General features: G+C 37.8%; 1 protein-coding gene across 4 annotated transcripts in view; it reads right to left on the bottom strand.

The window, feature by feature from the left end:
• Nucleotides 1-2,522: 2,522 nt before the first annotated feature.
• Nucleotides 2,523-25,894, bottom strand: part of TGFBRAP1 (transforming growth factor beta receptor associated protein 1) — a 33,672-nt gene continuing 10,300 nt past the window's right edge. For 2 of the 4 annotated variants that reach the window (XM_049834059.1, XM_049834060.1), the window contains exons 4-12: nucleotides 24,959-25,113; nucleotides 19,075-19,157; nucleotides 16,518-16,859; nucleotides 15,157-15,214; nucleotides 13,661-13,804; nucleotides 12,454-12,600; nucleotides 10,702-10,861; nucleotides 8,070-8,503; nucleotides 2,523-7,189 (exon numbers count right to left, since the gene is read on the bottom strand). In XM_049834059.1, coding sequence (XP_049690016.1) covers nucleotides 7,001-7,189; nucleotides 8,070-8,503; nucleotides 10,702-10,861; nucleotides 12,454-12,600; nucleotides 13,661-13,804; nucleotides 15,157-15,214; nucleotides 16,518-16,859; nucleotides 19,075-19,157; nucleotides 24,959-25,113 — 1,712 coding nt within the window. In that variant the 3' untranslated portion in view covers nucleotides 2,523-7,000. Of the gene's footprint in view, nucleotides 7,190-7,764; nucleotides 8,504-10,701; nucleotides 10,862-12,453; nucleotides 12,601-13,660; nucleotides 13,805-15,156; nucleotides 15,215-16,517; nucleotides 16,860-19,074; nucleotides 19,158-24,958; nucleotides 25,114-25,894 lie in introns of all 4 variants that reach the window. The other 2 variants (XR_007510163.1, XR_007510162.1) reach the window with 2 other exon arrangements.

Below are 25,894 nucleotides of genomic sequence, written 5' to 3'. Positions count from 1 at the left end.
CCCACTGACTGGATGGATGGTTGGCAAATGCAAACCAGAGCTCTCCAGGGTGTATTTCCTGCTGGCTGAGCTAACGAAGTGATGATTGTTGCGGTAACATTTTTCATTCCTTTCCGTATCGTGCTGCACTCCAACTTTTCAACCTTTTCATCTCAAACACCCTCTGTAAGAGCGTCCTGAGCACCCACCAACATCCAATATGCCCACAGCCTTTGCTTCAGCTGAAGGAACAATCTTGACCAGACAGGGCTGCAGAAACCTTGCCAAGTGAACATAGACCTGAACTTCAAAACAACAACCCTTCACTGTAGTTCCCACTCTGTTTTTGTTGGATTTTGACCTTGCCGGCTCCCCGGCTACGCAGTGCACAACCTGCCTTCGGCGTCCAGCAGATGCCTGCAGTGATGCGAACGCTGATGCTGCCTGGCTTGAGGGCTTACCCTGTCCTCTACTGCCTGAGCACCAAGATGCTTCAAGAGGTTTAAACGGAGCTCAGGCACAAGACATACAGGATTCTTCCCAAAGCACCTGAATGAAGAAAAATAGCACAACCTATGCTTCTGATGACAGCCACTCAACCGTCCAAGCAGCGGTTTCACAGAAGTAGCTGAAAAATCAAGGTAGAACTTAGCCAAACTGCACAGATTTTGCTTCTGCATCTTTCTTTCCAACCAACCCATGAGTTTTTAAATGCACAAAGCAAACTGGAGAATGAGCACGTTCCCATTTGTTACTTGGTTTTGAGACATCAAATAAAACCGCAGCAGTGCAATACTGTCAAAGCCACACGTGCAACTAAACCCAAGTTGACCAAATAGCACGTGGCTACAGCTCAGCTGGCTTTATGGTATTTCTTTATATAAACTTACTTTTGCCTAAAAAAATGCAGTAACAAAGAGAGGTGAAAATGTTGTTTGCACAAACTTGAAACAAGCAGCAAATCCGGACGAGCACAAGAGCAATAAAATTCTGAGGTGATGGATTAATTCATACCAGTAAGTTAAACTACGGTTTCAGTGAGGTCTGCCCATTTTATCATTTGCCAGGACAACCATCACATCCACAAACGCACGTGAGAAAGAAAGAGAGAGGGATGTAGCAGGCAAAGGACATACCATCCCTTCGTGACGCACAGGCCCATGCCAATACATAAAGCTAGCAGTGACAACTTCTCCCCCTGCCTGGTTACTGCCACATTCTCTTAAATTCCTTCCAGCGATGGTTTTTCAGGGCTGAGAGACATTTCATCCAGTTTTCCCACTTCTCGCTGCCCAAAGGCCACCACTTGCCATCACTTTCTAGCCAGCATCCTCAGTACGTTTTGGTCACGTTCAGGATTTGCCCTGTATGACGGGCAGGGAAGATGCAGGGAGAGAAGACCCAAGCACATGCAGAATGGGGCTGGAAACAAGCTGAATTAGGTCACACCTGGATGTCCTAAACACAGATTCCTCCCTTTTCTGTACTTGTCCTTTGCATTCCTCCTTCACTGCCTCCCCTCGGAGATCACACTGGTTTCCTTGGCTTACCACAGTCTCCTTACCAGCCCTTACCACCCTCCCTTTCCCGAGATTTCCTCATATAGTTTGCCTATAAACCTATAGTGCCACTGTGGTGGTCCCGGCCCCTTCTGCTGAAGTGGGAAGAAGGGGACGCCTGGCCCCTTGGCCCTGAAGTTTGCTTTGAGCCAGGGCCATTACTCCTGAACAGCGAGGAGGAAGATGAGGAACACCAGCTCCCTGCTGTAGAGTATATAAGCACCACCCTCGTTTCCACATTGCAGGGATGCAATAATCCTCTTTTCCTGGGGACACGGGCTAGGCTCCTGCAGCAACTTTGCTTCTGGCCTTGTAAGTTTGAATTAGGGACTTCCCAGTAATAAAAATAAATACCATGCAGCTTTGGTAGCACTTGCATCTTTGTTTTCCCTAAATTTGTTTTTACTAAAGAGTGAGCCAGTAGAGAAGCTGCAGATTAACCCAACTTTCTACCTGGTCCCAGAGGTGTCTCTGCAAACAGCATCTGCTTTTACTTCTCTCAACTTCACCAGCCTATATGCTCCCAGGTCAACACTGGCTCTGTTTTGAGGTCTTCCCCTTAAAATGTTTTAGTACTTCTGTTTGTATTGCTCCAGGATGTCCATGCACCCATCACTGACCAGACTCCCATGTAACCGTCGGCTTTAATCACAGAAAGGATTTCTTCAGCTACACATAGGCAGACCAAGATCTTCCAAATCTGGAACGGCAGTAGCCACGTTCACCTGAATCTGTAAAAACCCAGATTCAGTCAAAGAAGAAGTAAAAACAAAGTAAAACTTCTTCCCAAAAGAAAAATTCACTAGTTTAAGAATGCCCGTTGATCTCCATTAACACCCTGCACTTGCTTAATTCAGTCTTTTCATCTGACCACCTCTGTCAGTCACCCAGATGAATCCTCTATTTACCACTGAACAATCTTTCTCCTTCACTTGGCCATTCACATCCCAGGGTTTACATATCTAGGAATCAATGACAGAAACATAATTAAAAGATTTTTTTATTAAAAATCAACATATTTATACATCTGTACATTCCACATACTGCTGTATATGTTCACCAACATAACCATTAAGTCAGAAAGTGTTAACAGTACAGATTTCCATCTGAACAGATCTACTGCAGGGGAACTTCGGTTTTGTAATCAATCAGACATTACAGAATGTCATTAACTTCTTTTCCCTTTAAAAGTAGCAGCACATTTAATTATCAGTGTTCACAAGGCATAAGCCCCAAAGTGTTGTACAGCAAGAGAAAAATTAATTAGTAAATACAAAAACGTATGAGTTGCTGCTGAATAGAGACTGCAGCAAACTGGGAAGAGTAATAAAATAAAGTTACTTCTTGATACAACTGTATAAACAGAGTATTTTTTAATGTCATTCAGGATAGCAGCCCTGCAAAGAACAGACAGTTGTTATAAAGATTCAGAGTCAAGATAATGCTTGTGTGTTCAAACACGTAATAAAGGTCTCGGAAAAGATACGCTTACTCCATCCCTACCACCACCTTTCCACAGCTCACATTATTACGGTTTCACATGGTTGATATAATAAAGTGACATTTTATTGAACAAAGAGAGACATCCTCAGGAGTCTACCCAGAGCCCTCAAGATTTACACCCATGTCAATTAAGTGCTAGAAGAGTGACAATCAGGTAACAAAGGCTGGAGATTGGGAGCAGGGGGAGCAAAGAGAGAAGTTCTCGTTGTAATCCAGGCTCCTGTGCCCACCTGAGCTGCCGAAGTACAGGCTGCCTGGAGAAGTCAGTTCACAAGTACCTGTGGTACCCTCTGTGTAACAAATACTAATTGCTTATTTTCTCCAGATTTTGCGATCAGTATTCTTGTAATATTATCAGTGATAACTTATCCCTTTAAGTGACAGAAATTAAGATCTAACTGAATTCTCTCTCATAGATGTACAGCCCTTAATCTTATTTCAAGCAGAGTGCCAGATTCTGGGCAATTTTTTTCTCATTAGTATTTTCCCTCTCTTTTTTACTTAGAGAGGGGAAAAACTGCATATGATGACATACGCATCAGGTAATTCCTATGTGAGGAAGCATGCAGATATGAAAGAATAGAAAGGGTTTAACGAGTGCTTTTTGTATGTGTCAGTGACTGTAATGGAGGATGGCTAAAAAAGAGTCAGAGCTGCAATATTTCTGTAATTAGAAGCTACATGTTAAGCAAACGTGCCTCTATCCGCAAAAGCATCTGTGTGAGAGACTAATCTCATTTATTATGTCCCGAATCACAGACGCACTCTCACATAAAAAATAAAAAAATCTGCGCTATTGTTTTGGTTTTCACACATACAAAGTTGAAGGAGAATCACTGGAACAAAAAAGTGAGAGAGATGAGTTACAAACACAAATAATTTAGCAAAAGCTGAATTAAGAAGAAATATTCTGACAGAATCTCCTCTCTCCAAGGGCAGGTCTAAGACACCACATTCCCAAACTGGAAAGAAAAGGATTGCATCAAGCTTTAACTCCCAGAACCCATTTAATTTCCAAACTAGAAGGATGGTCAAAGAAATATTCCTCTTTCCTGCCTCTCCTCCTTCACGTATCCAGTAGCAATTAATAACCCGATTACCATTCACTCCCTCCTTGCTGCTGCAGAAGAACTTACCACAGTAGTGATGCTGTCCCAAGACTTCAGATACATAAAACAAAAATGAGCAAGCTGACAGTGCCAAAGGAAAAGGAGGTATTAACTCAGGTTCTCCAATGTGAAGTTCTCTTACCCAAGGGGTGTTGTAGTTGTCCTACCTAAGGAAATTTGAATGCAGACTTTTCATAAACTTCCTGGTGATAAAGTACAGAATTTCACGCACCACTTGGACGTAGGTTGTCACCTCCTCTGGTCGAGTGTTATCCCAATTGCTCAAACGCTGCACGTACACTGGAAGAGCATCCTCCACCTGCCACCTCCCTGCTGAGCTCTCGCTCTACCTCAGCCTCACATTAGTTTTTGTGCTTTTTCTTTTTGTTACCATGGGACTTCAATATTAATTCATCCAAATGAGTTCTAGTATAAAAATTTAACAAAGAAACAGGTAACAATGTATGAATCAAATGTTTTTCCAGTCCACATTTCTGGGGGCTAAAAGAATTAGATCCCCCAACTTAAACATTAATCACCCTTTTGGTCACCTGTGCTTCCAAATATGCTACCTTGCATCACTCTGATTTCTGTATTTGTTCTGTATGTACAATTATTGTTACTGCTGCATTTTAGCCAAAGTACGAATCTGAAAAAATATCAAATATTAATAAACAATTGTTGAATCTTTTACAGACATACCTTTTCATGCAATAACAATTAAGAACTTTCTCGTGGTCTGGAATGATATGATCTCCATTCCATTGCAACATTAGCTGACAAGACTAAGTTCATCACTACCTGGTGGCTAGAATTAGTCTTAATCATGGAGACTGGTCTTTGTTTTAGTACCTCCTTACTAGGTAGGAACAAAGAGCACACTGAGGATGCTTGCAGCAAAAGAAAGTATTTCTTATGAATCGCATGCTACTGTACACAAAAGGCTTCTCAGATCTTTGTAAAATCACTTTGTCACTATCAGCAAGAATTTTGAGGACAGGAGGCCACAAATTTGTCTATGTCATCATTGCCAGTTGTACACACAATGTTTGAAAACCATGAATACAAGATACAGAAGAATCTACTCATACCAGTGCCATAGGAGAATCACTCATGCCAGAATTAAGTCGGAAATGCCCACATTTGTCTTTTTTTGAAGGTGCCTTTCACTAAACTCGGCTTACACTTCTCAGTAGAAAGTGCTACAAAATTCCTTACTTGGATTTTATTTATTTCCTAAAACACAACACAACAGCTACACTTTTCTAATTTCTACCTCAGGGAAGAGAAAGATCCAAAGGTCTTTTGCTTCAAAGACAAAGAAATGGGTATTTTTTTTCCCCTGGATGTAGTCTGGTTGACCTTTCCTGGAGGCAGCACTATGCTCACAAGGCTGTTTCAGAAGCCAACCTTTCTGTACCAGGAGACCTCTGCTGAGACTGCATCTAGAAGATGCCATGCAGATACCTCATTTTGCTGAAAGTCTTCACTGTGATCTGGAATGCTGAAACAGTGCAGCCATACCTACTCAGTTGCATGCTGGCCAGTAAGCTTAGCACTTATTAGAGCTTTACAGAATTAAAAGAAATACTCTGACTTTGAAATACTTAATTTTTATTTAAAGTCATCATTTTTGAACCTCTCTTGTGGGAAGCTGCTTCTTTTAAACTGATTACTTTAAAATGGTTAAATAGCAATGTGAATACTTATCAGGGCAGTTAAGGGTTTTTGTTATTTGAAACACTTTAGTTTACAGAATGTTTTCTAGAATGTAACAATTCAGTACCCCTGTAGTGCACCTTTGTAGATTTCTTCCCAATTATACCTTCTTTCCATGATCTTGATTGCACAAAGTTATCCACAAGTACTAAAATCTATTCCTGTGGAGTTCCAATCTGCCTAAGGTATGTTATAGCAAACATTTAGCACATAACCTGTACACTTATGTATCAGCTACACCTTTATCCTCCAAAGAAAGTCTAGAATGATATAGTATCAATTTATTCAACTGTATGTACAGTATATTTGCATATTAATAAATAAATCAATATTAAAGTTAAGGTCTCTTCCCCCATATAAAAGTGACTACAGTCTGACCAGACAATCTGACTTCATTGTTTTTTTTCTTCCAAGTACAGCTGTGTGACTGAGGCTGTCAGTTTCCACTCAGTTTATTACAGTAACTGTAGGAGTAGAAACCTAACGGACCAGTGCTTATATTTAAATTCTATATAGCGGCAGGGGGGGACGGGGACGGGGGCGAAAGGACTAAAAAGTGCATCAAAAGCCAACAATTTGTAGAGCGAAAAAATCAAGTTCATAATGTGATCCTGGGGAAGAGAATCCAGCCCAAAAAAGAGGACATGCTGCAGCAAACATTATAACCACCGCACACTTCTGTCTTGATAGTAAGCTGCATGATGCCAGTCTTGTCACGTAACGTTCCAAGAATTCCAACTGCAATAGATGCCATCTCCACCTCTACAAATTTATCAACACCACATTCAGTGCAAAGCGACATTTCTTAAAATAACTGTTTGCCTTGTCTCCATAACATTCATCCTTACTGTGAAGAAAAGGCTCACCTTCTTTAACAGTTTATTATTATATACAGAAGAGCCTATATTTGCACCTCTCCGTTTCGGGTAGTGAATTTCCTTTTCTATCTACATTCATTAGAAGTCAAAAAGATAAGTGGCAATATTTCATATTTACTGGAAGTCTTCCCATTAACCCAAGGACTAGCTCTTTATCTTGATTTATACCTAAAGTAGCTGCACTTTGTTCTTTTTTTCCAGCCCACTTTCAATGGGGTATAAGTCATGGGAACCTGTGGGACCGGAACATATTTCAAGTCTGATTGCTGGAGCTGGAAGAGTGATGAGTCACGTTTGAATTCAGATGTTTCTTTGCAGCACAGTGCGTGTGGACCATACCCCCATTTGGGTATCTTACAAATACAGGCTCGCAGAAAGGATTTTGGCACACCTGACAGACCTTTTTGTCCGAAAGAAGAATTGGGGTTCCTTTTTGTTTAACCTAAAGGGAGGGAAAAAATCCAAACATGAACCTAGCAAGAAAGGAAGGGAAATTATGAGGCAAATAATTTCAACTGTACCAAATGGACAAACCTGGCCAATGAGAGAGGTAGTAGGAAAAGACAGCTTGAACTATTTAACTTGAATTCAATTTCCACATTCATACTCATTCATTTTCATGCCTCCTCTTATGTACGGCTTTTTTTTTTTTTCCCCTTCTTTTTCTTCTTCTTTGTTTGTTTCATAAAGGAAAGCACTCACACATTTAATGCAATAGAAAACCCGATGCAGTTTCCCAAACAAGGTCACAGGACAACTCCACAGCAAACTGAGCACTGATCCATTTTTATTCCAGACAGATTCTGCTGGATATACCATTGTTAGAACTAAACAGATTTAAGAATCTGCTGGGAGCTTTAAGCAAGGAATAGCTCTAGCTAGGAATAGAAGAAAGCTTCACAAGTGAATTTACCACTAACAAAAGCTATTAACAAGTTTCAATTAATACCAAGTGCCAGGTAAACTTTTTTGCAAATTCTGACAGGTCTCAATCCTAGTGAACAAATGCTAACTCACATTTGTTAAGTTTCTGCAATAACTTCGTTAATCTGTAAATCCCAGATTCACTTTCCTTCAGCCCAGAAGTTCACCGAAGTTGTTCTCATTTCAAGGCCCCCACCTTTCCTTTTGTTTTACAGAGAAAGCATAAAATTAAGTTTGAATCTAGTAGTCATAGCAAAAAACTAATAAATGCAGCAAGTGAAATTGCCAAGGACAGGAAGACAACTTTGTCCTAATTCTTCAAACTGCTTCTGATTATTATGTATCAAAGGACTTAACTGCAAAGCTTCAAAGTGCCTCTAAAAAAACCAACAACCTACCTTCTCATGTTTGTAGATTAAGTTTTCAGCTCGTGCTAACCCAAGTGCAGTCTGAGTCATTCTTTTTGTATGAATGCTTTGCCTCACTGCTCCAGCCAGGAACGGGGAGAGGAGCTGCACTGACCAGCTGTCAGGCACCACCTGCAGAACCAAAGCCGCATCAAATTCAGCAGCGTGGTTGTTCAAGAGATCCACAGCAGCCATGACTAGTGCACAATCCGAAGTGCCTGGATTTAGATACACTGACAGCAGCATATGGAAAAGCCTCCGTCTGTACTGCGTGTCTCTGTTCTCAGAGTTCCATATACAGTATTCTTCAGCAGCATGGAAGTCCTTTAACTCGTGGACAAGGATATGCAAAGCCTTCTCATGTTCTTCTAGTTTTCCATATAAAATTGCACTCTCCATGTGAAGGTCTGTGCCCTGGATTTTGTCTGTTAAATGAGAAACAAGGCAATATTTGCTCAGTGGTGAAGATGACTACTCCCTCTCCCAGAGTCAAAGCAAACAAGCCCACAAAACTCAATTCCTGCTATTTTTGCAGGCGTGCTGGCAGCTATACAGAGGACAGATGTTTGTATGTACAAGAATGCCTAGAAACATATCTCTAACAAAAGAGCACCACAAAATATGGGAAAAAAAGAAATGACTAAATAACAGGTGATAAAACCAGGGTCACCGACATCTTTTAAATTCTAGCTTGCCAGTCTTGCACATTTCTGTGCACACTGCTACCACATATGATAAACTGTAAGATGAAGCCGCAATATTTTTAACCTCTGCTTCTCCCAATATTATAGAAAATTACAGAATAGTTTAAAGTCCATAAAAGACAATAAAGATCACATAGTACTTCCCTTTAAGAAAAGGACACTACAAACCCTTATTCCAGTCTGACAGTTTAAAGTTAAAATGTCAGCAACAGGCAGGGGGAATAGCAAGTTCATCTGGCATTTCAAGATAAAGTAGAAAAATCCTCTTTTTATTGTAAAGGTGATAAAGATTTGGCATAGGCCTCTGTACAAGGTATGGAAATACAATGTGTTTCTCCCCAAAATATTTTGGTCATTAAAGGAGGAACACACTAGCATGCATTGATCTCACTTTCATGTAAGGTAAGAATTGTCATGTAAGAAATCCTGTGTTTTGAAGTACATGAATTTCAAGAAAATAATCTATCTTGTAACTCTTGCCCTAAAAAATCTGGTTAAAAATTAAAGGATGAAAAAGCAAGAGTTTCAATGACTGTGTTGTACTTCATCTGTCATATAACACTTTGCTGACTGGAAAGGCAAGGGGACATTAAACATTAGTAAGTTATTTTAGTTGCTACTCAGCTATTTTTATTTCCACTTCCACTGGATTTTTCCACTGAATTTCAGAAAAATATTTCACATCTTTCAGTACAATAACAAGTTACCCCATTGTTCTAGTGGATGAAACATTAAAAATTAGCCACTATAAGCATTGGCCAAGGAAAACATTTTGCTCAACTGTTGCTTGCCTTATACCAACACTAAGAGGTATGTTGCACTCTTCACTCAAAAAGATGCTCATATTTTTGTTTAGCATGAACCCCACCTTTCCGGGTGAAAGTGGGTTATGGACAACAAACAAGTCCTCGGTAATCAGATTCCTCAAAGCTTCACTGCAGTTCACTGAGAAACAGACTGCTTCACAAATAAACCTGTAAGTCTTCCATTTGCAAAAGACTGTTACAAGTTACATGATCATCATTAAAAAGAAACTGACTACCAATTAAGAAGATAATTATATGAAGATATTTTTTCTAGCTAGTTATGGTATTCTGCCTTTGGTGTAGTGGCAAACATACCATTGTACCTCATGAGCTATGGGAGATCAAAGACAACACTAACAGACACGCTTTCTAAATTAACTTGTGTCTGTCAGAAACACAGATGGTAAGCCCATCAACCAAATACACCTAGAAACCTCAGATCTTTTAGTTTTCTATCCTTATGAGGACTTTATTTTGTCTCCTGCTGGAACTAACATATAGCATTTTGTTGTGGTTTAACCCTAGCCAGCAACTAAGCACCATGCAGCCACTCACTCACTCCTCCCCCCTCCAGTGGGATGGGGACGTGAATCGGGGAAAAAAGTAAAACTCATGGGTTGAGATAAGAACAGTTTAATAACCAAAATAAAATACTATAATAACAATAATAATAACAATAATTGTAATTAAAAGGAACATCACAAAGAGAGAGAAATTGGACCCAAGAAAAGACAAGTGATGCGCAATGCAGTTGGTCACCACCCACTGACCGATGCCCGAGCAGCAATCCATCCCCCCTGGCCAACTCCCTCCAGTTTACATACTGAGCATTATGTTCTATGGTATGGAATATCCCTTTGGCTAGTTTGGGTCAGCTGTCCTGGCCATGCTCCCTCCCAGCTTCTTTGTGCACCTGCTTGCTCACAGAGCACGGAAAACTGAAAAATCCTTAACTTAGGATAAGCGCTATGTAGCAACAACTAGAACATCAGCGTGTTATCAACATTATTCTCACACTAAATCCAAAATACACTGTACCGGTTACTAGGAAGAAAATTAACTCTAGCCCAGCCAAAATCAGGACACATTTATAATAGACAGCATGCATCTTACCCAAAATAAAGTGAATCCTATACAGATCAGATTTCTGAAGAAGACTGCGTAGTTTAAACAGCAGTTCAGTTATTTCTGTACAATTATCTGTGGTCACAGATTTTAGCTGAAGTATTGCCTCCAAGTACAAGACAGCTAGATGAGTATGGTACTTTTCTTTCTACAGATAAAAAGAGCAATGTTAGCTCAGTTTACAAAGACAACCCCTTCTCCCCACCAGTAACAGTGATGAATATTACATAATTATATAGAACTGTCTTTTAATTAATTAATTCAAATTAATCAGAAAGTCTTTCGTTCATGCAGATAGACAACTTATTCAGACCAGCTTCACAAAATACATTATACCTATAGCATGGGATTCTCTATTCCATTAATACAGATATTTCTAAAATGTAGATATGAAGCATCTTATTCCTAAACCTCTCTTCACCTTAAATAAACAAGCTCTATAAATAGCTTTTCTTGTGCAAAAATGATTTCCTTTCAAAAGTTCACCTAATGAAAGTCAATGTAGTAAAGCAGATGTCTCTCCTTTGAGTACAAGTATGATGTCCACTGTCTTCTCCTTTTGTTTCCCTTGTAAAATGAGTAATTTTGATCTAATTCACTACTCCTCATATTAAGGTACACTCTTTGAACTTTTCTATTTCTGCAATAAAATTTGAGAAAGCCACCAGAGGTAGACAAGCACTCTGAAGGCACAGTGCTTTTTGTGTTACCCACTATCCAGTATTCATCAAAACAAGCTGATGATTTGAATGTTTGAAACATTCTCACTAAAGCATTCACAATAATATAGTACCTCCTAAAGACCAAATCAATTTATAACCCAGCCTTTACTAGCAGTTAGAGTAGACTTAATTATAAATTATTTTTGTTACAAATATTCTACAAGGCACTATGTTTAACTCAAGAAGTTTGTTTGAAAACATTCACGACCTCAGAAACTAGTACATTCATTCATCATGGTGTCATACACCTTGACGTATCTGCAAGAGTGACAGAGGGAAACCATTGATCTAGCATGTGTATTTGAAGAATGTAAATTAGTGAAATGGTCATCAGTTCTGCTGAGTTCTTTCAACATTAATTTCCTTGCTTTATTTGCAGGTTAAAAGTAACTTCTCCTGTGCTTGAAATGTCTCATATCCAAGTACCATAAAGTTTGGCTGCTTCTGTATTGTGCTTAAAAACCCAAAGGTAGAATACACTGTCACTTAGACTTGTGAACACATCTTTCGGACATTCAACATACGGAGTGTGGTTTGGAATTCTACAGTGAGAGAGGCATGGTTTAATTCTATCATTAATTGCTCAATCTCTCCAGAAGGACAGAATAAAACATACCTGCTTGTAAAACACTGAATTCAGAATTTTAGTATATTGCTGCAACAGTGCAATAGGATTAGCAGTTGCTTAACCATTTTTCTATGATCTTATGAGATAGAGGTTTGAGCCTCAACTATGAAACAGAAAAGTATGCAGTAATCCAATGTAAAAAACCCCAAATCTCTGCAGGGAGGTAAGCAACTGTCTTGCCATCATACGAGTTGAAAAGTTAAAAATAATGCAGATATCCGCTCCTCATCTTCTACTTAAATCTTAAAACCACTCCTTCCCTACTCTGAGTACATCTGAAAGCCTTCAAATTATGCTTATTTCTTCTAGACTTTGGTTTTTTTCAGGGCTGTTCATCATAGTTTGCATTCTGAATCGTATGCCTACTTTTAGTATTCTTTTAGCACTCACCTCTATTTTTCTTTCCAATACTACATGTTCTAGATATTTAACACGTGCTTTAGGATATTTGTTAAGGCAACTGATGATATCATCTGGATTAATGTTGTTTTTCTCCTGTTCTTCCAAAGACCTTTTAGTGAAAATCTGTACGCCAACCTAGAGAGAGTTAATTGCATTTAGGAACTCAGTGGCAACCATTTCATTACGTTCTTATTTTAAATACTTAATTAATAGCACTATCAGATTAGTTAGTACATTAATCAGGAAGATAAACAACACAAAACCCTGCTTGACACCACCAACATTACACTACTTGGTGCTTATTGTGATCTCACTCACTCCTACCTCCATTACCTCAATTTGTAGCCTATACATTGTCCAGCCTATAAACCTTGTGTTGGGCACAACCTCCACCAGCCACAAAAAATATTGAACTGATTGTCATAACAGCAGAACAAGAGACTTCAGGCTTTGCAGCAAGAAAGCGTAAGTTAGACACCAGAATGTTTACAGCCTTATCAAATGTGATGATATACACAGAGTAAGAGCCTTCTATAATGACCAAAATGAAAGTATAGAAATCTGTTGTTGCATGTAATAACTGAGCCATAAATTAATATAAATTAGGCACTGACAAGTTCCAACAACACAGACTGTCTGATACAGCATCAAGCATCCCATTTAACAGCACACCACACTAATGGATGTTACAAAATATTTTTTTTTTTTTTTAATTTTGGTGGATTAAGTCAATTCTTGTAGCAATGAGGTTTTGTCTTGACTGAAGGCTATTTTTTCCACATCCTAGTGTACACAGTTATCACCTCTCCCTGGAATCCTTTTAAAAAAGAAACAGCAGCAACAGTTAACCTGTTAGGTGAATTTTATTTTATTATTTTTTTTTTTTTAAGATCTGAAAATTATCTTGCTTAATATGAAGAAAAACAGAAGACATACTGTATCTTTCATTGTACAGAATGACCTAAACTTTGTTTTCAGAAGAAAAAGAGGCAATTATCACTAGCACTTATTAACAGAAGGACTTAGAAGAGTTGGGAAACCTGGAAGTTTTCTTCTGTTGATCACTATTTAACTGGCCTTAAAGATTCTGCAAAAATGGTCCAATTAGCTATCACGATGGAACAATGTTAATGAACACTCAAACACTACTCCAGGGAAATACTGATGTTCTGTGAAAAGTATGCCAATCACAAACCTCTTCATTTTTTTGTAAAACCCAGTCAGAGTATTTCCACACTAGATCTTGGTCTGAGCAGAATGTAAGGAAGTCTACTATATATTCATAGAGATCTGAACGGGTAGAATCTTGAATGTCTCCATCAACTATTTTCACCCATAACTGCAACAAAAACACACACAGATTAAAGTGCTTAAAACATGTACTAGTTCTTCCAACTTAAAATTTATGTGACCTGCTACAACACTTAGTATTAGCTGTTGGTACTTATGGAGTTAGAAAGAGCTCCTAGGAACACCCAACTGCAAGGGACCTCACTAGTCACTAAATTTATGCCTCATTTCCATCACAGGCTTTTCTTGTACCTGCCACATTCAACTAATTCAGACGCCATATCATGTGGATTCTCATTCTGAGAGTGGTTGGCCAAATAATTCAAGAGGATGTACGCTAATCACAAAGAAACCTTTTGATAAAGTCTTTCTCTCCATTTCATGGTATACTTTTCATGTGTTCTGTGTAAGCAAGATTAAAAGCAAATGATACAAACAATTTAGAAGAAAACCTGATTTTTTTCTCTTCTTTCATTTTGACTGAAGAACTTTAAGTACCATGTGATATCATTTTTATATATGTTATAATTGGAATTAAAAGATGCCACATCTAGCAGATCAGTTTAGCAATAAGCCTTGTTCCTGGAAACATAAAAGAAAAATATCTTGCATGTGACAAAAATACATACTGTTTTTGTTGTCCTTACTGGTTTTCTGCTCAGGAAATTACTATTTATGTAACCGACTTGAATGCATTTGACAGTGTTACTGTGATTAATGTACTTAAAAAGCCACACAGTAAGGCAAACTACTTAAGGTATTGGATATGGTCCAAGACATACATGCTATTTATTGATCAAGAACATATTAATTTTTCTAGATGAAGTTTTGCAGACAGGAATAACAAAATTACTTAGTCTGCAGTCTACAGACCACTGATAGTCTTAGTGATATCAGAAGGGGGGAGGGTCCCCAAAGGGATTACTAACCCAGCTGAAACCCACAGATCTTGCAGAATGTGTTCACTGTCCATCATCAGAAAAGGAAATAAACTCTCAGTTGCTGTCAGTGTCTGTCATGAGATTACAATACTCCTTTGCTGTGTATGCAGACTAATCAGTACAGGATATGTTCCTGAAGTCCCTCAAGTACCTTTTTAAGTGATCTCTTGATTATTTTAGTGCTTCTGTCCATTTTTTAAGAGTACAAACATATGTTCTGGTATGCACAGTTTCGCTTAAAAAATAGCATACAAGCATCTACATAGCTGTCATCTTCGGTAAGCTCTTCAGGTTTTTCACATCTAGCATATTAATTTATTCAAGGAAATCTTAGCATAAGTTTCTCATATATACACATTACTGCTTTCTGAACAGATAAATGAGCACCTCAGATTTTTATCTCAGAGGTAAACTGGTATTTGGAATGGTTTACAGACGACACTAAAAGCTTTAGTCTAACCTGAAGTGCTGCAGCATCCTGACCATTGTAGTGATACAGGAGACCAAGGGCAAAATACCTGTATAGAAAGAGAAAATAATATTAAAATTGCTAGATCTTTCCTACTAATTTCATTATGGTTTGATTAGCACTGAATATAACAACTAATTTCTTACAGTGACATGTACATGGCCATGTCTACACTTGAACAACTGTCTGTAGGCTCTTTTTCAGAATCAAAGAAGAGAAGTTCTGTCCAGAAATGTGTCTGTCTCTCCTAAGGCAATTTCTAGTTACTAGCTCCAACTTAAACAAAGTATATGTCAAATTAGAGATGATCCCAATGCCGTTCTTTGAATTTTATATACAGACTTAACACAGAGCTCCAAATAATGAATATTCCTCCAAGAGTTAAGCATCATTAAATCAAATTTTTATGGTGTTTTTACTTAAAACTTTTACTATCAGAACCATTTTTTTCTTTACTGCAACATGAAATCAAGTCAGGCAAGGAAGGGGTTTGTACAGTGCCATTACAGAGGTTTTTTGTGTACTGTAATAAAAACACAGCTAAAGTTCTGTACTGGCTGTTCATGGAATGATTCCATTCATGTTTGCCATGCTAACTATGCTTACCAAGAGGAAATAAATGAAACTACCCTAATTCTAACCGCAATTAAAGACTCCTCCTCACCACAGTAGTTGCTACTACTGCACCACACAATTTAAAGATTAAAGAAATGAAATCCAAGACAGAGACACTACCTACGACTGGAGTTTGTATTTTACACATTTACTATCTAGTGTTTCCTGCTTAATGACAGTCAATTCTCCACCTGCTGGCATTTCCAATTTGAAGTCATCTGCAGTCATCTTAAGCAACCTCCTTTTGGTGAATCAGTTGGAGTACAGAAAGTATGCAATTCAAAAGCAAGATCCCTTTCCCTGAATAAGCAACTAAAATTTTAAAGCCACTAGCTGGTTAATAGCTTCTGCCTAAGGTAGCACATGCTTTAAGGCATATTTTCGTTCTGTCCAAGCACCACTACTGCATCCATTCAACTCTCACATTGTCACAAGGGTAAACAAATCACTTCCCCCACCCCATTTGTACCAATCCTTTATTTTTGTGTTGGACACAGAAACTTTCAGGGAGAACTCTGTATTTACCAGCACAAGACAGAACACATTCCCTTTACCTCAGTGTCAATTAATACTTTTTCACCAACATTTTTAAATGCTGACAAGTCAGGCCAAGTTGTCTTTTGGACCTGAAAGCACAGAAACTTCAAGGATCTGAACACATTTGCTCTAGAAGCCAATAGCGTTTAAGACAATTTTCCCTCTGGTCTCAAAGGTGCAATACTCAAAAATCCACTCACTTTTTGTGTTTTTCCAGCCAAGCAGCACTATCTGTTAAAAGACAAAAGTTCTCCGAAACTAGCAGATCCAGCAGGCTTTCATGATTTGCCTCTGCATATAGCTTGAGTAAAGCTGTGTCAATATCTTCCTTGTAGCCATTTGCCACCTCAGTGCTGCGGACTTCATTCAAGTAACTCATGAGGAACCGTTTGCATTTTGTCATCTTCTCCTGGTCACCTTGGGTCAGCTGATTTAGGTCCGCGTACTCATGCAGAGGGGGATGAGACCGTATAAATGAAGAGGAAGTAGGCAACAGGAAGGGGTAGAGAGAGATCAGCTCCCGGACATCAAGCTGGCCGCTTCTGCAATTACAGTGTCAAACTAGATGAAGCAAAAAGAAAGAAAAAGTATACATAGGCACAAAAAAATAACATACTGGGAATGTGTGCTCGCATATGCTTAGGGTCAGGACACTAACAGGTTGTCAGTTTCTGAAAGTTACTGCCTTCTACGCTGGAGAAAATATATTCAGAACAAATCTGGAATTTTTTTTTTGCTCTTTCTGTCCAAACTTGTTTATCATTCTTTTCCCTCCTCTAGATATTGAAAGCTCTGAGAATTCAGCGACCGGCCAGCCTTTTGCTTCTGACATCCCACAGCTGCTTGTGGTATATACAAAAACCAGCTGAACAGCCTTAATGCCATTCCTAGGACTGTCCTAGACTTCATCCATACATTACAGGAACTAGTCTTCTGATGGAGGCAAGAAAAATGGAGAGAGTGAACCCTTTTAGGCAAGCCACAAAGACTGTTCAAGTGTAATCCTGCAGAAAAGAGCAACTTCCTGTAGAAAACTAAAGCTTTCAGAACATGTGTTTGGATGATGAAAATGTTTTCCCCAACCCTGAAATGTGCCAGATTCCTCCTTCAGCTCACTTCTTAAGTGAACCATGGATACCGATTATGCATCCAACCAACCAATAAGTAGTAGCCTTTGTACAGGCATAGGTCTTGGGTGTACATCTATGTCAGATACTATGCAGTGGCTTTTCCACTTCACATGTGAAGAGCATCTATACTTTATCCAGGAGCAAGTTGTAACACAGATATGCTACACAAAACATTTTTCTTCCAGCCTCGATTGAAGAAATTCCTCAAGTGTCTGAAGAATGCATGTTGTGACAGAAGAATAAAACAAGACTTTTTTTCACATGAAAAAACAACTGGCAAACAACTCCCAATTTTCACAACTAGAATGACTCCTCCTCCCAGGCCTTGCTTTAGAAGAACAGCAAGAAATCAGAATTTATATTTTATTTCACTGTCAAAGTCATTATTCAGAATTCATCTTTAAAGATGAGCATTCCTGAAATGCAGGAGATACTGTTGCTAAAACAAAATAATGAACTGACAGTTCTCTAAAAGAAACCCTGGTTAGTTACTATTTTGTTGCAAATAAAACTTTTAAAAAACAGTTCTTATTTATCCGGTGATCAGCAACCTCAAAAAGCCTTTCCCTTCACAACCTCAATTGGAACGAATTCCAAAAAGAAACAAGTTATAACCATGGAAGTAGATGACACAGCAGATTTCTGCAGGCAATAAAATGTGAAAGATCCTCACAAGCAGGCTCATCCCTTCCCTACTGTTGTGAAGTAACTAAAGCAAGGGGCATGCCCTGAGCTGTTCACTTCTTGCCAAAGACAGTTCCAAAACCATCCAAGAAGTATGAACTAGTAGGAAGCATCACAATGGCAACACCTATTTAGAACTTTTTAAAAAGTAAATACTGTCCTTTGGCTACAAAAATCTATACAAGAACAAAATTCTGGGAGACAGCAGCAACAGCAAATTTAAAAGCAGTAAGTATCCTGTTCCAGAACCTAGTGACTGGAAAGCATGGGAACAGCCAAAACGAACAATAGAGGACCACAACAAAGAAAAATCCAAACATAGGAAGCTTTCCTGTGAGAAGAGGTTTGAATAGCGAGTTTTTCTGATTTATACACAGAGCTGCTACTGCCTCTACACTAGAAAGGCCACCCTCTAACCAAGAGTAGAGTTAAAGTGTTCATGTCTACTTTGCAGATTTCTGCAGTTGAAATTGCCTTTTAATCCCTCTTTTCAGACTTGGTATTTGGTTTTGAAATTCTGAGATCTACATTATGATGGAACTCACAAGTGGATGAGGACTTTTTTTAAAGAGGCAGAATAACTAAGAAGTAGCAAGTTCTGTCAGTAGCATGACCTGATGGTTCAAATCACAACACAGGCTCAATAATAAAGCCTTGACCTTCATGGGCATAAAGTAAAAAAATCTCCACATGTACAACACTCAGATCACAGGATTACAGCCTTAATGCTACTGTATGTTAGCATGCCAAAAAATCAGTTGCATTAACTCTTCAGTTATGAAGTTGTTTCAATGTTACTGTTTTTATGCCCAACAAAACCACTTTATCACAGTGAACTCACATCTGCATCAAAACACATTCAAGCAACTAAGTTTTTAAAACCAAGAACACTAACTCCTTATTTAAAGAAGATAAATTAATAAAGTTCTTGTCACACAATTACCTGAAGAGTTCTTTTGCTTCAAAGAACTGAAGCTGTGCAAACTGTATAAAACCTGCTTGCTGCAGGATTCGTTTGTACATTACCTATGGAAGAGAAGGGGGGAAAAAAGGTTTATTATATTGGTAAGGAGTTATTTACGTAGTGCCAGTCACTACTGCAGTAACTACCTGTCAAAAACACTTAACACATGATCTTCAACCAGACCTGTTAAGTTACATGCAAAATAAAGCCTTGACCCTCTACATTTTAAATTGTATGTACCTGAATGTACTGAATCTGCTGTCCAGACTCAGCTTCTTACACAGAAGTGTGTGAACAGAATACTTACTAAAAGCAAGGTCAACAAATGGCAAGTTTTCTTATTCAAATAATGACTTATCTGACATCAGTCTGACTCGCCTTAAGTGTTTGCTTGCAGTATTTGCAAACGTAAAAGCCAATGGTCCTCTCTGAAGTTCCCCATGATTCAGCAGGCACAAAAAAAGATTTAAACTCAAGGGTGGTCCCACTTGACCACACACAGCCAACTTTCTCCCCACCTCATCTCACTTCTGCAGGAACCTTGCTGGTGATTCTCATAGTCTTATCCCCAGCTGATGACCGTATTTCTGACTTTCTGTCAGTTTGGGTGTTTTTGGTTGGTTTTCTTTGGTTTGGGTTTTTTTTGCTTGTTTGGGTTTTTTTTTTTTGTTTGCCCCCCCCCCCTTTTTTTTTTATAAAGTAAAAGTAATTCCAAAGCAGTTCAACTTATCCAATATGCAGTACATTACACAATGTACATAAAAATATGGTTAAAAAGAGAAGCACAAGCAAACCATAGGAAAAGCTATGTGTTATGAAGTTTTACTGTTAAGGTCATGCCTAGACAGAAAAAAGTTTACAAGTTCACTACGAAAAGAACACAAAACTTCTTTAAATGCTAGGTATTTATTTAATCTGAATGGTCAATTAGTTACCATGAGATAAAATGAAACCCTTGTGCCCAGTGTATTTCCAATGGCAAAAGAGAATTACTAAAAGCAAGAAAGCTAAACTACGCTCTGCAAAGTATCCACTGTTTCTGACAGCACTGGTTATTTTGCAAATACACCTAGCTACATCCACATGCCCTCAGTTTTTCCCTTCAACTTTCTCATGAATATACAGTTTTCTAACAGTGTACATGAATGCTGTTATTAATAACAGACTCCCCATTTTCAATGAAAATACCCAGAGAAACTGCAATACATTAGCAAAGTATTCCAGGCAAGAATTGCTGAAGAGTGTCAGGCCTTCAGTCTGAGGCCAGACTGATATTCTAATTGGTGATTTTTCACCTTGATTAAAGATTGTGGATTTACCAAGACAAAAGCTTGGCTTAAATCCATTTAGTCTGTGCATGCTTTACTAATGGATTATTTTAAGGAAATCCTTAATCTTGGTCATTAAAAAGCCATTAAAACCTATTGATCTGTAAGGTTGTGGGACTTACTTTTCTTGCCTCCCCAGCCTGGGGGAGAGAAGGGGAAACAGAGGGAAATGCTATATGGCACACCTTTTTAGACAAACATAACAATATAAACAATACTTCATGACATTTTTATATTAATTAATGTTACTATGCTTTACATTGAAGTGTACTAATTCAAAATAAGGTTAACTAAAGCTAAAAGAGATTTTAATTACAGTAATGAAGTAAAACTTCCTCAGGTGATTAATTCACAAAATATCCAAAATATTTTGGAATTACAACTGTGTTATTACATCACTAAATGGTAATCTGTGAACTGATGAATATCCATCTGGTCACATTCTTAAGGATGCTGGTGAAGGATTTAAGCCTGCAACTATCTGCATCCTATAGCACCAGGAAAACTTCAAAACCTGGCCTCAGACTTTCCAGGCAAGGCTGAAGCACAAACATTTCTCACTCTGCTAACTAGTGTCAGAAGTAGGTTGGTTTTGGGTTTTTAAGTCTGTTTTCAATCTTTGCAATGGAGTGACCACTAATATTTACATATTTAGTGAGTTAGGATATTGGAATTAAGTTTGAATTGATCTAAGACACTGAAAACAGTGCTTTAGTTGTAGACCTTACTCTGTACAGCAGTCTTTTCAACTAGAAGTTGATAAGAGCTTGTTGATAGTGTAAGTATAGGCCCAAGGAATCAGTTTTGACTTTGAACTGATTAAGTCGTATTCACGTTCATTTAAATGTTGACAGATCTTCACTTGTCCCTTAAAGCCATGCAACAAAAAAAGCTGTGGAATGTCTACAGACAGACACTTTCCCAACTTTTTAAAGATGCAGTGATGGGATAGGGAATATCCAGGTTGATTTTTAGCCAACAAGATAAACACTAGACATTAAGATGTCCTGTGGTAAAGATTAGGGAAGCAACAGACCAGACTGTCTGTGGAAGCGAGAATATTCTCTCCTTCTCACAGGTTTTTAAAAACAGGCTAGACCTATGCGCCAACCACATACAGTTAACTTTTGTTTATGATAGAAAAAAACATTTTGAGTTCTTCCAGACCCGTCTGCCAGATACTGCAATAGGCTTCTTTTAAAAAGGTACTAAGTTACACCCAGTCAAAATTCAACAAAATGTTTATTCCCCTACCATTTTTGAAGAACCACCATAGGACTTGAAGTGCTTTAGGCAAATTCTATAGTTGACTGAATTCACGTTAGAAAACTAGCTACAAAAACATGAAATAAGATTTGTATTAATTCGTATCTGAAAAAGCACTAGAAAACAGAAAGATGACTGCTGAAGCTGCGATAGCTATAGCGAAGCCTTAATTCTCCCAACTGCTACAAAAACCCTTTCTAAAATGGTCAGAATTACCAACTAGATTGCCAAAAATATTTTTTCTAGAAAGTCACTTTGGCTTTTGGCCAGATTTGGGTGCAGTTAATATGTTTTTTGAAACTAAAAAGAAATGAGGAAAAAAAAAAGAAAAAAGAGAGATACCTATGCAAGATGTGTGTCAATCTAACCAAGGTCTTCACTACCATCAACCATGATTTCTGCAAACTTCAGCTGTCCTGAAAAATTAATAAGTAGTATTCAGTCATTTCATGGTAGCATGGTAGAAAGGCCTTTGTATTCTTCTACCAAAAATGATATTCAGCAAAGCCACCTCCTTGCAACACTTTTGCTTAGTTTTTTTTACCTAGCAGTAATTCTTAATGCTCAAAGACAAAGGAATTTTCATCTAATATGGCAGAGATAAATTTGCAGTCTGGAGGGATCATGGGTCAAATAACAGCTTAAAGCTACTAATGCATGACCTGCTTCTTTCCAATAACTAAATATTGGCTGTACAAATAATTCCGAAAGTACAGTACTTTACCGTTTCAATCCCGCTATCATTCTGCATTACCAGCATATATATATATATTTATGAAGGTATAATACTGCTGATATAAAAAGAACAAGCATGCAGCTATGTATGCATGCAATGACAATGCAGTATTGAACTGTAGGGAAAAAAAACCATGTTGTCAAGAACTGTCCTACAATGCCATGACTGAGTTCAAGTCACATGGAAGATGGCAACAGCCGCTGCAACCTCCAGAAATTAAAGCAGTCTGTGGAGAAGGGCGCACTTACACTACATGTATCAGACAATTACTATCACTCTTCTGTATGGATAAATTATAGTGGCTGGACCAAGTGCCTTCATGCCAAACCTATGCATTCCTTCCCACAGCTTGTATAAAATGGCAAAACAAGGTCTTGAAAGCGTCAGCTACTCAGGAATCAGTAAAGCTTGCAAAACAGATGTCCAAAGATATCTATTAGAAGATACCTATTATCTATCTATCTAAAATCTATTACCTGAAGATCTCTCTTACACAGGAGTTAGAAAAGAGTGACTATGTGATCAGTTAAAGTATGCAAAAGAAATGTTGCAAAAGACATATGTAAGGCATGTAATTTGGCTGAACTCCATCAGATTTATATTATGTGAGACTACAGAAAAAGAAAGTCTGATGTGCTTGTAACAAAACTGTAATGACAGCATTAAATATTAGAGTCACATTAGAAAGCAAGCTCAACATGTTACATTTCCAACTACAGATAAGCTCTGAAAAACTGGACTAACGTCTCAACAGCTGAGCCAAGTTGAGTCATTTTAATACAAGTCAATGGCAGACTCCATCAATTTAAGCTGGTTAATATCTATTTCCAGATACAGCCCAGAACTAAACCAAGCCATTTTGCTTGCAAATAATAGGTTTTCTGTTTTTCAGCTGTAGCATTGACTCAAAGTAACTGAACACCCTTAGAAGTATGTCAAGTTAGAAAGAACTTACAATATTCGTGGAAACAGTAATTTCAGGTACACAGACATTGTGCATGTAAGATACGTGTGAACAGAAAGTAAATTATCCTAAATACAGAAAAATCCTAAATGCAAGAAAACTTAGGAGGAATGAGATTCTACATGATGTATTTTATTTTAGATAATGAATTGCAGTTCATCCTGTGGTAAAACACAAAAAGACATCTCCTACACTAAATCAGCCTAAACTGGAAAGAAATAATTGGAGAATTAGAGATCATCATACTTCAAAGACATTGATTAGATCACGTATCCTGTCCTCACAGCAGGATTTTAGTTTGCTTCTTTAAACAGATTGTGAAGGAAAAGTTGGAAGTGAAGATGCAAAGCCAAACATGCTGGAAACTGAACTCTGTATTTGCCTAAATACTTTTCAGCTTCAAGTACTTCCAGATAGTTGTACCTTAGCAAAAGGATGAAAACACTTTTCTCACCAAGCTTTTTACTTCCAGCAGCCTCCCAGCTGTTTATTCAATGGAGGAGTTAAGGATCAAAATGAAAGCTGATACAAATTTCATTTAATTTAATGACTGTTTTTCAAGGGCCTTTTATTTAAATGACAAGGAATTAGAAACTTATTGAAATAAAAAAAACCCCAAAAAACCTGAGAGTGTGAATCATTTTGAACCACTGCAATTCTGTAATTTCCCTAGTCATGTTGCAAACTTTACATCTTCCTAAACAAACCAAAAGTAAAGCAACAGATAATATTTTAACGACAACAAAATGCTCTGAAGTGTATTAAAAAAAAAAAAACCAAACCAGATTTCCTGCAGGTTACAGATCAAATTTTGCTCTTACAAAAGGAAAGAAACCAAGTCAAATATTCATTCACCTACTTGGTGAGTAGAGATTTCATGCTACTTTTTCCAAGTTTCAGTCTCTAAATGACAAATAGGAACAAATACAGTAGAATATGTATTGTAAAATAAACCAGAGGTACAAGAAAATTAAGAGAAATCTTTAATCAACACTCTAATCAAAGAGTTACTAGGATACTTTGCCACACCAAAAAGCCAAAATATTCAGTTACACACCAGTACAAGTACTACTTGCATGAGTTTGGAAGTAGGATGTATTTGCTTTAAGATTTCCCGTCACTTAACTCTGACGCTGTACTGCTGTGGAGTTTAGGTTATGGTGAGAATCTCTGATAAAAAACTTAAAATCTAAAAATTCTGATCTGAAATAAAGTATACTTTTTAAACAGCAATAGCAAATAATAACAACTTAGTTCTAAGGAAGCATCACAGTGGACTTTCTATCACTAGTTTTTCGGCTTTGTTTTATTTTTTTCAAGTTACACACTTGAAAAGAAACCAACACCAAAACCTCAGCAGAACAGCAGCATTCAACCCTGCCAATGTCACAGCCAACCATGCACGAGCCAATTCAGCAGCACAGCTATTTCTTCAGGGTGAAACCATAAAAGGTATTAGACTTCTTTTCAATGCAAATTCCTCCCCCACCCTTTCTAGTTATGTGACCATTGGCATATATGGCCCCCTGTGAAATTTATGTTTTCACGAAAATTAAAGGAAGGACAGACCTGAAATTTCTCTTTTGGAATATTCCTTCGAGCTCCTTTTGCTAGAACAAGGGCTTCTTCCACTCTGTGGCTAGCTAGAAGATCCTGAATCTGTTTTTCCAAAGGTAGCGGCACCAAGATATATACACCCTTATTAGTAGCAACAATCACCTTCCCTGGACAGAGCAGACAGACATATTCAGTTTAGATTCTCTACAGAAAAAAACACATTTCAGAAATAAGCTTTAAGATTTGCTATTTAAGATACCAGAACTGAAACAGTGTTAAGAGTTCCAAAACTCATCTTTGTTGTTGCATTTAGTAGATAGTATAGTTTACCTGTAAACTGCACCTTGGAAATACAGAGATAATGGTAAATTTGTTTATTTACAGAAGATTTTGTTCCACTCTGAGTAAATTAAAACTGGCTATAATCTCTCATGATGAGCTAAGCTGTAAAGGCCATCACTGAAACTACTGCCCAGATTCCAGAGAATAGGGACTTTTAACTGCCAGATATTTCCACAGGCTTACATTAGAAAATTGTAAGTTGTACATCAAAGGTAGTAAGTAATACACAGTTCATAGTGCTCAAGTTTGTAGCCCTCCTGGAAGAAAACAGCAACACAACGTATTCCACAATTAAGAGCTCTTAACTGAAAAGCAGACGAAAAAATTTTTTGTATTTTTTGTTTAACAATTCTTTATGAAATACCCCATTTAAAACCTTTTAGAAAGGAATACAAAAGACCAATTTTTAAGATGTTACAACTTTGTCAGGATAGCCAATGGACAAATACCTGTAGCTTGCAATTATAGACTAGTAGCATTAAATTAACATTGCTCCTTTGCAAGCAATAATCAAGTTACAAGAAAAAGCTCTAACCTCAGACTCATACCCAACAATTAACTTGACAATTAGAGCACATTTATTGAGCATACATTTTGTTAGAAGTA

The sequence above is a fragment of the Accipiter gentilis genome, chromosome 31, assembly GCF_929443795.1.
Source record: "Accipiter gentilis chromosome 31, bAccGen1.1, whole genome shotgun sequence".
In the NCBI taxonomy this organism is placed as follows: Eukaryota; Metazoa; Chordata; class Aves; order Accipitriformes; family Accipitridae; genus Astur; species Astur gentilis.
This window is presented reverse-complemented; position numbering and strand designations above follow the sequence as displayed.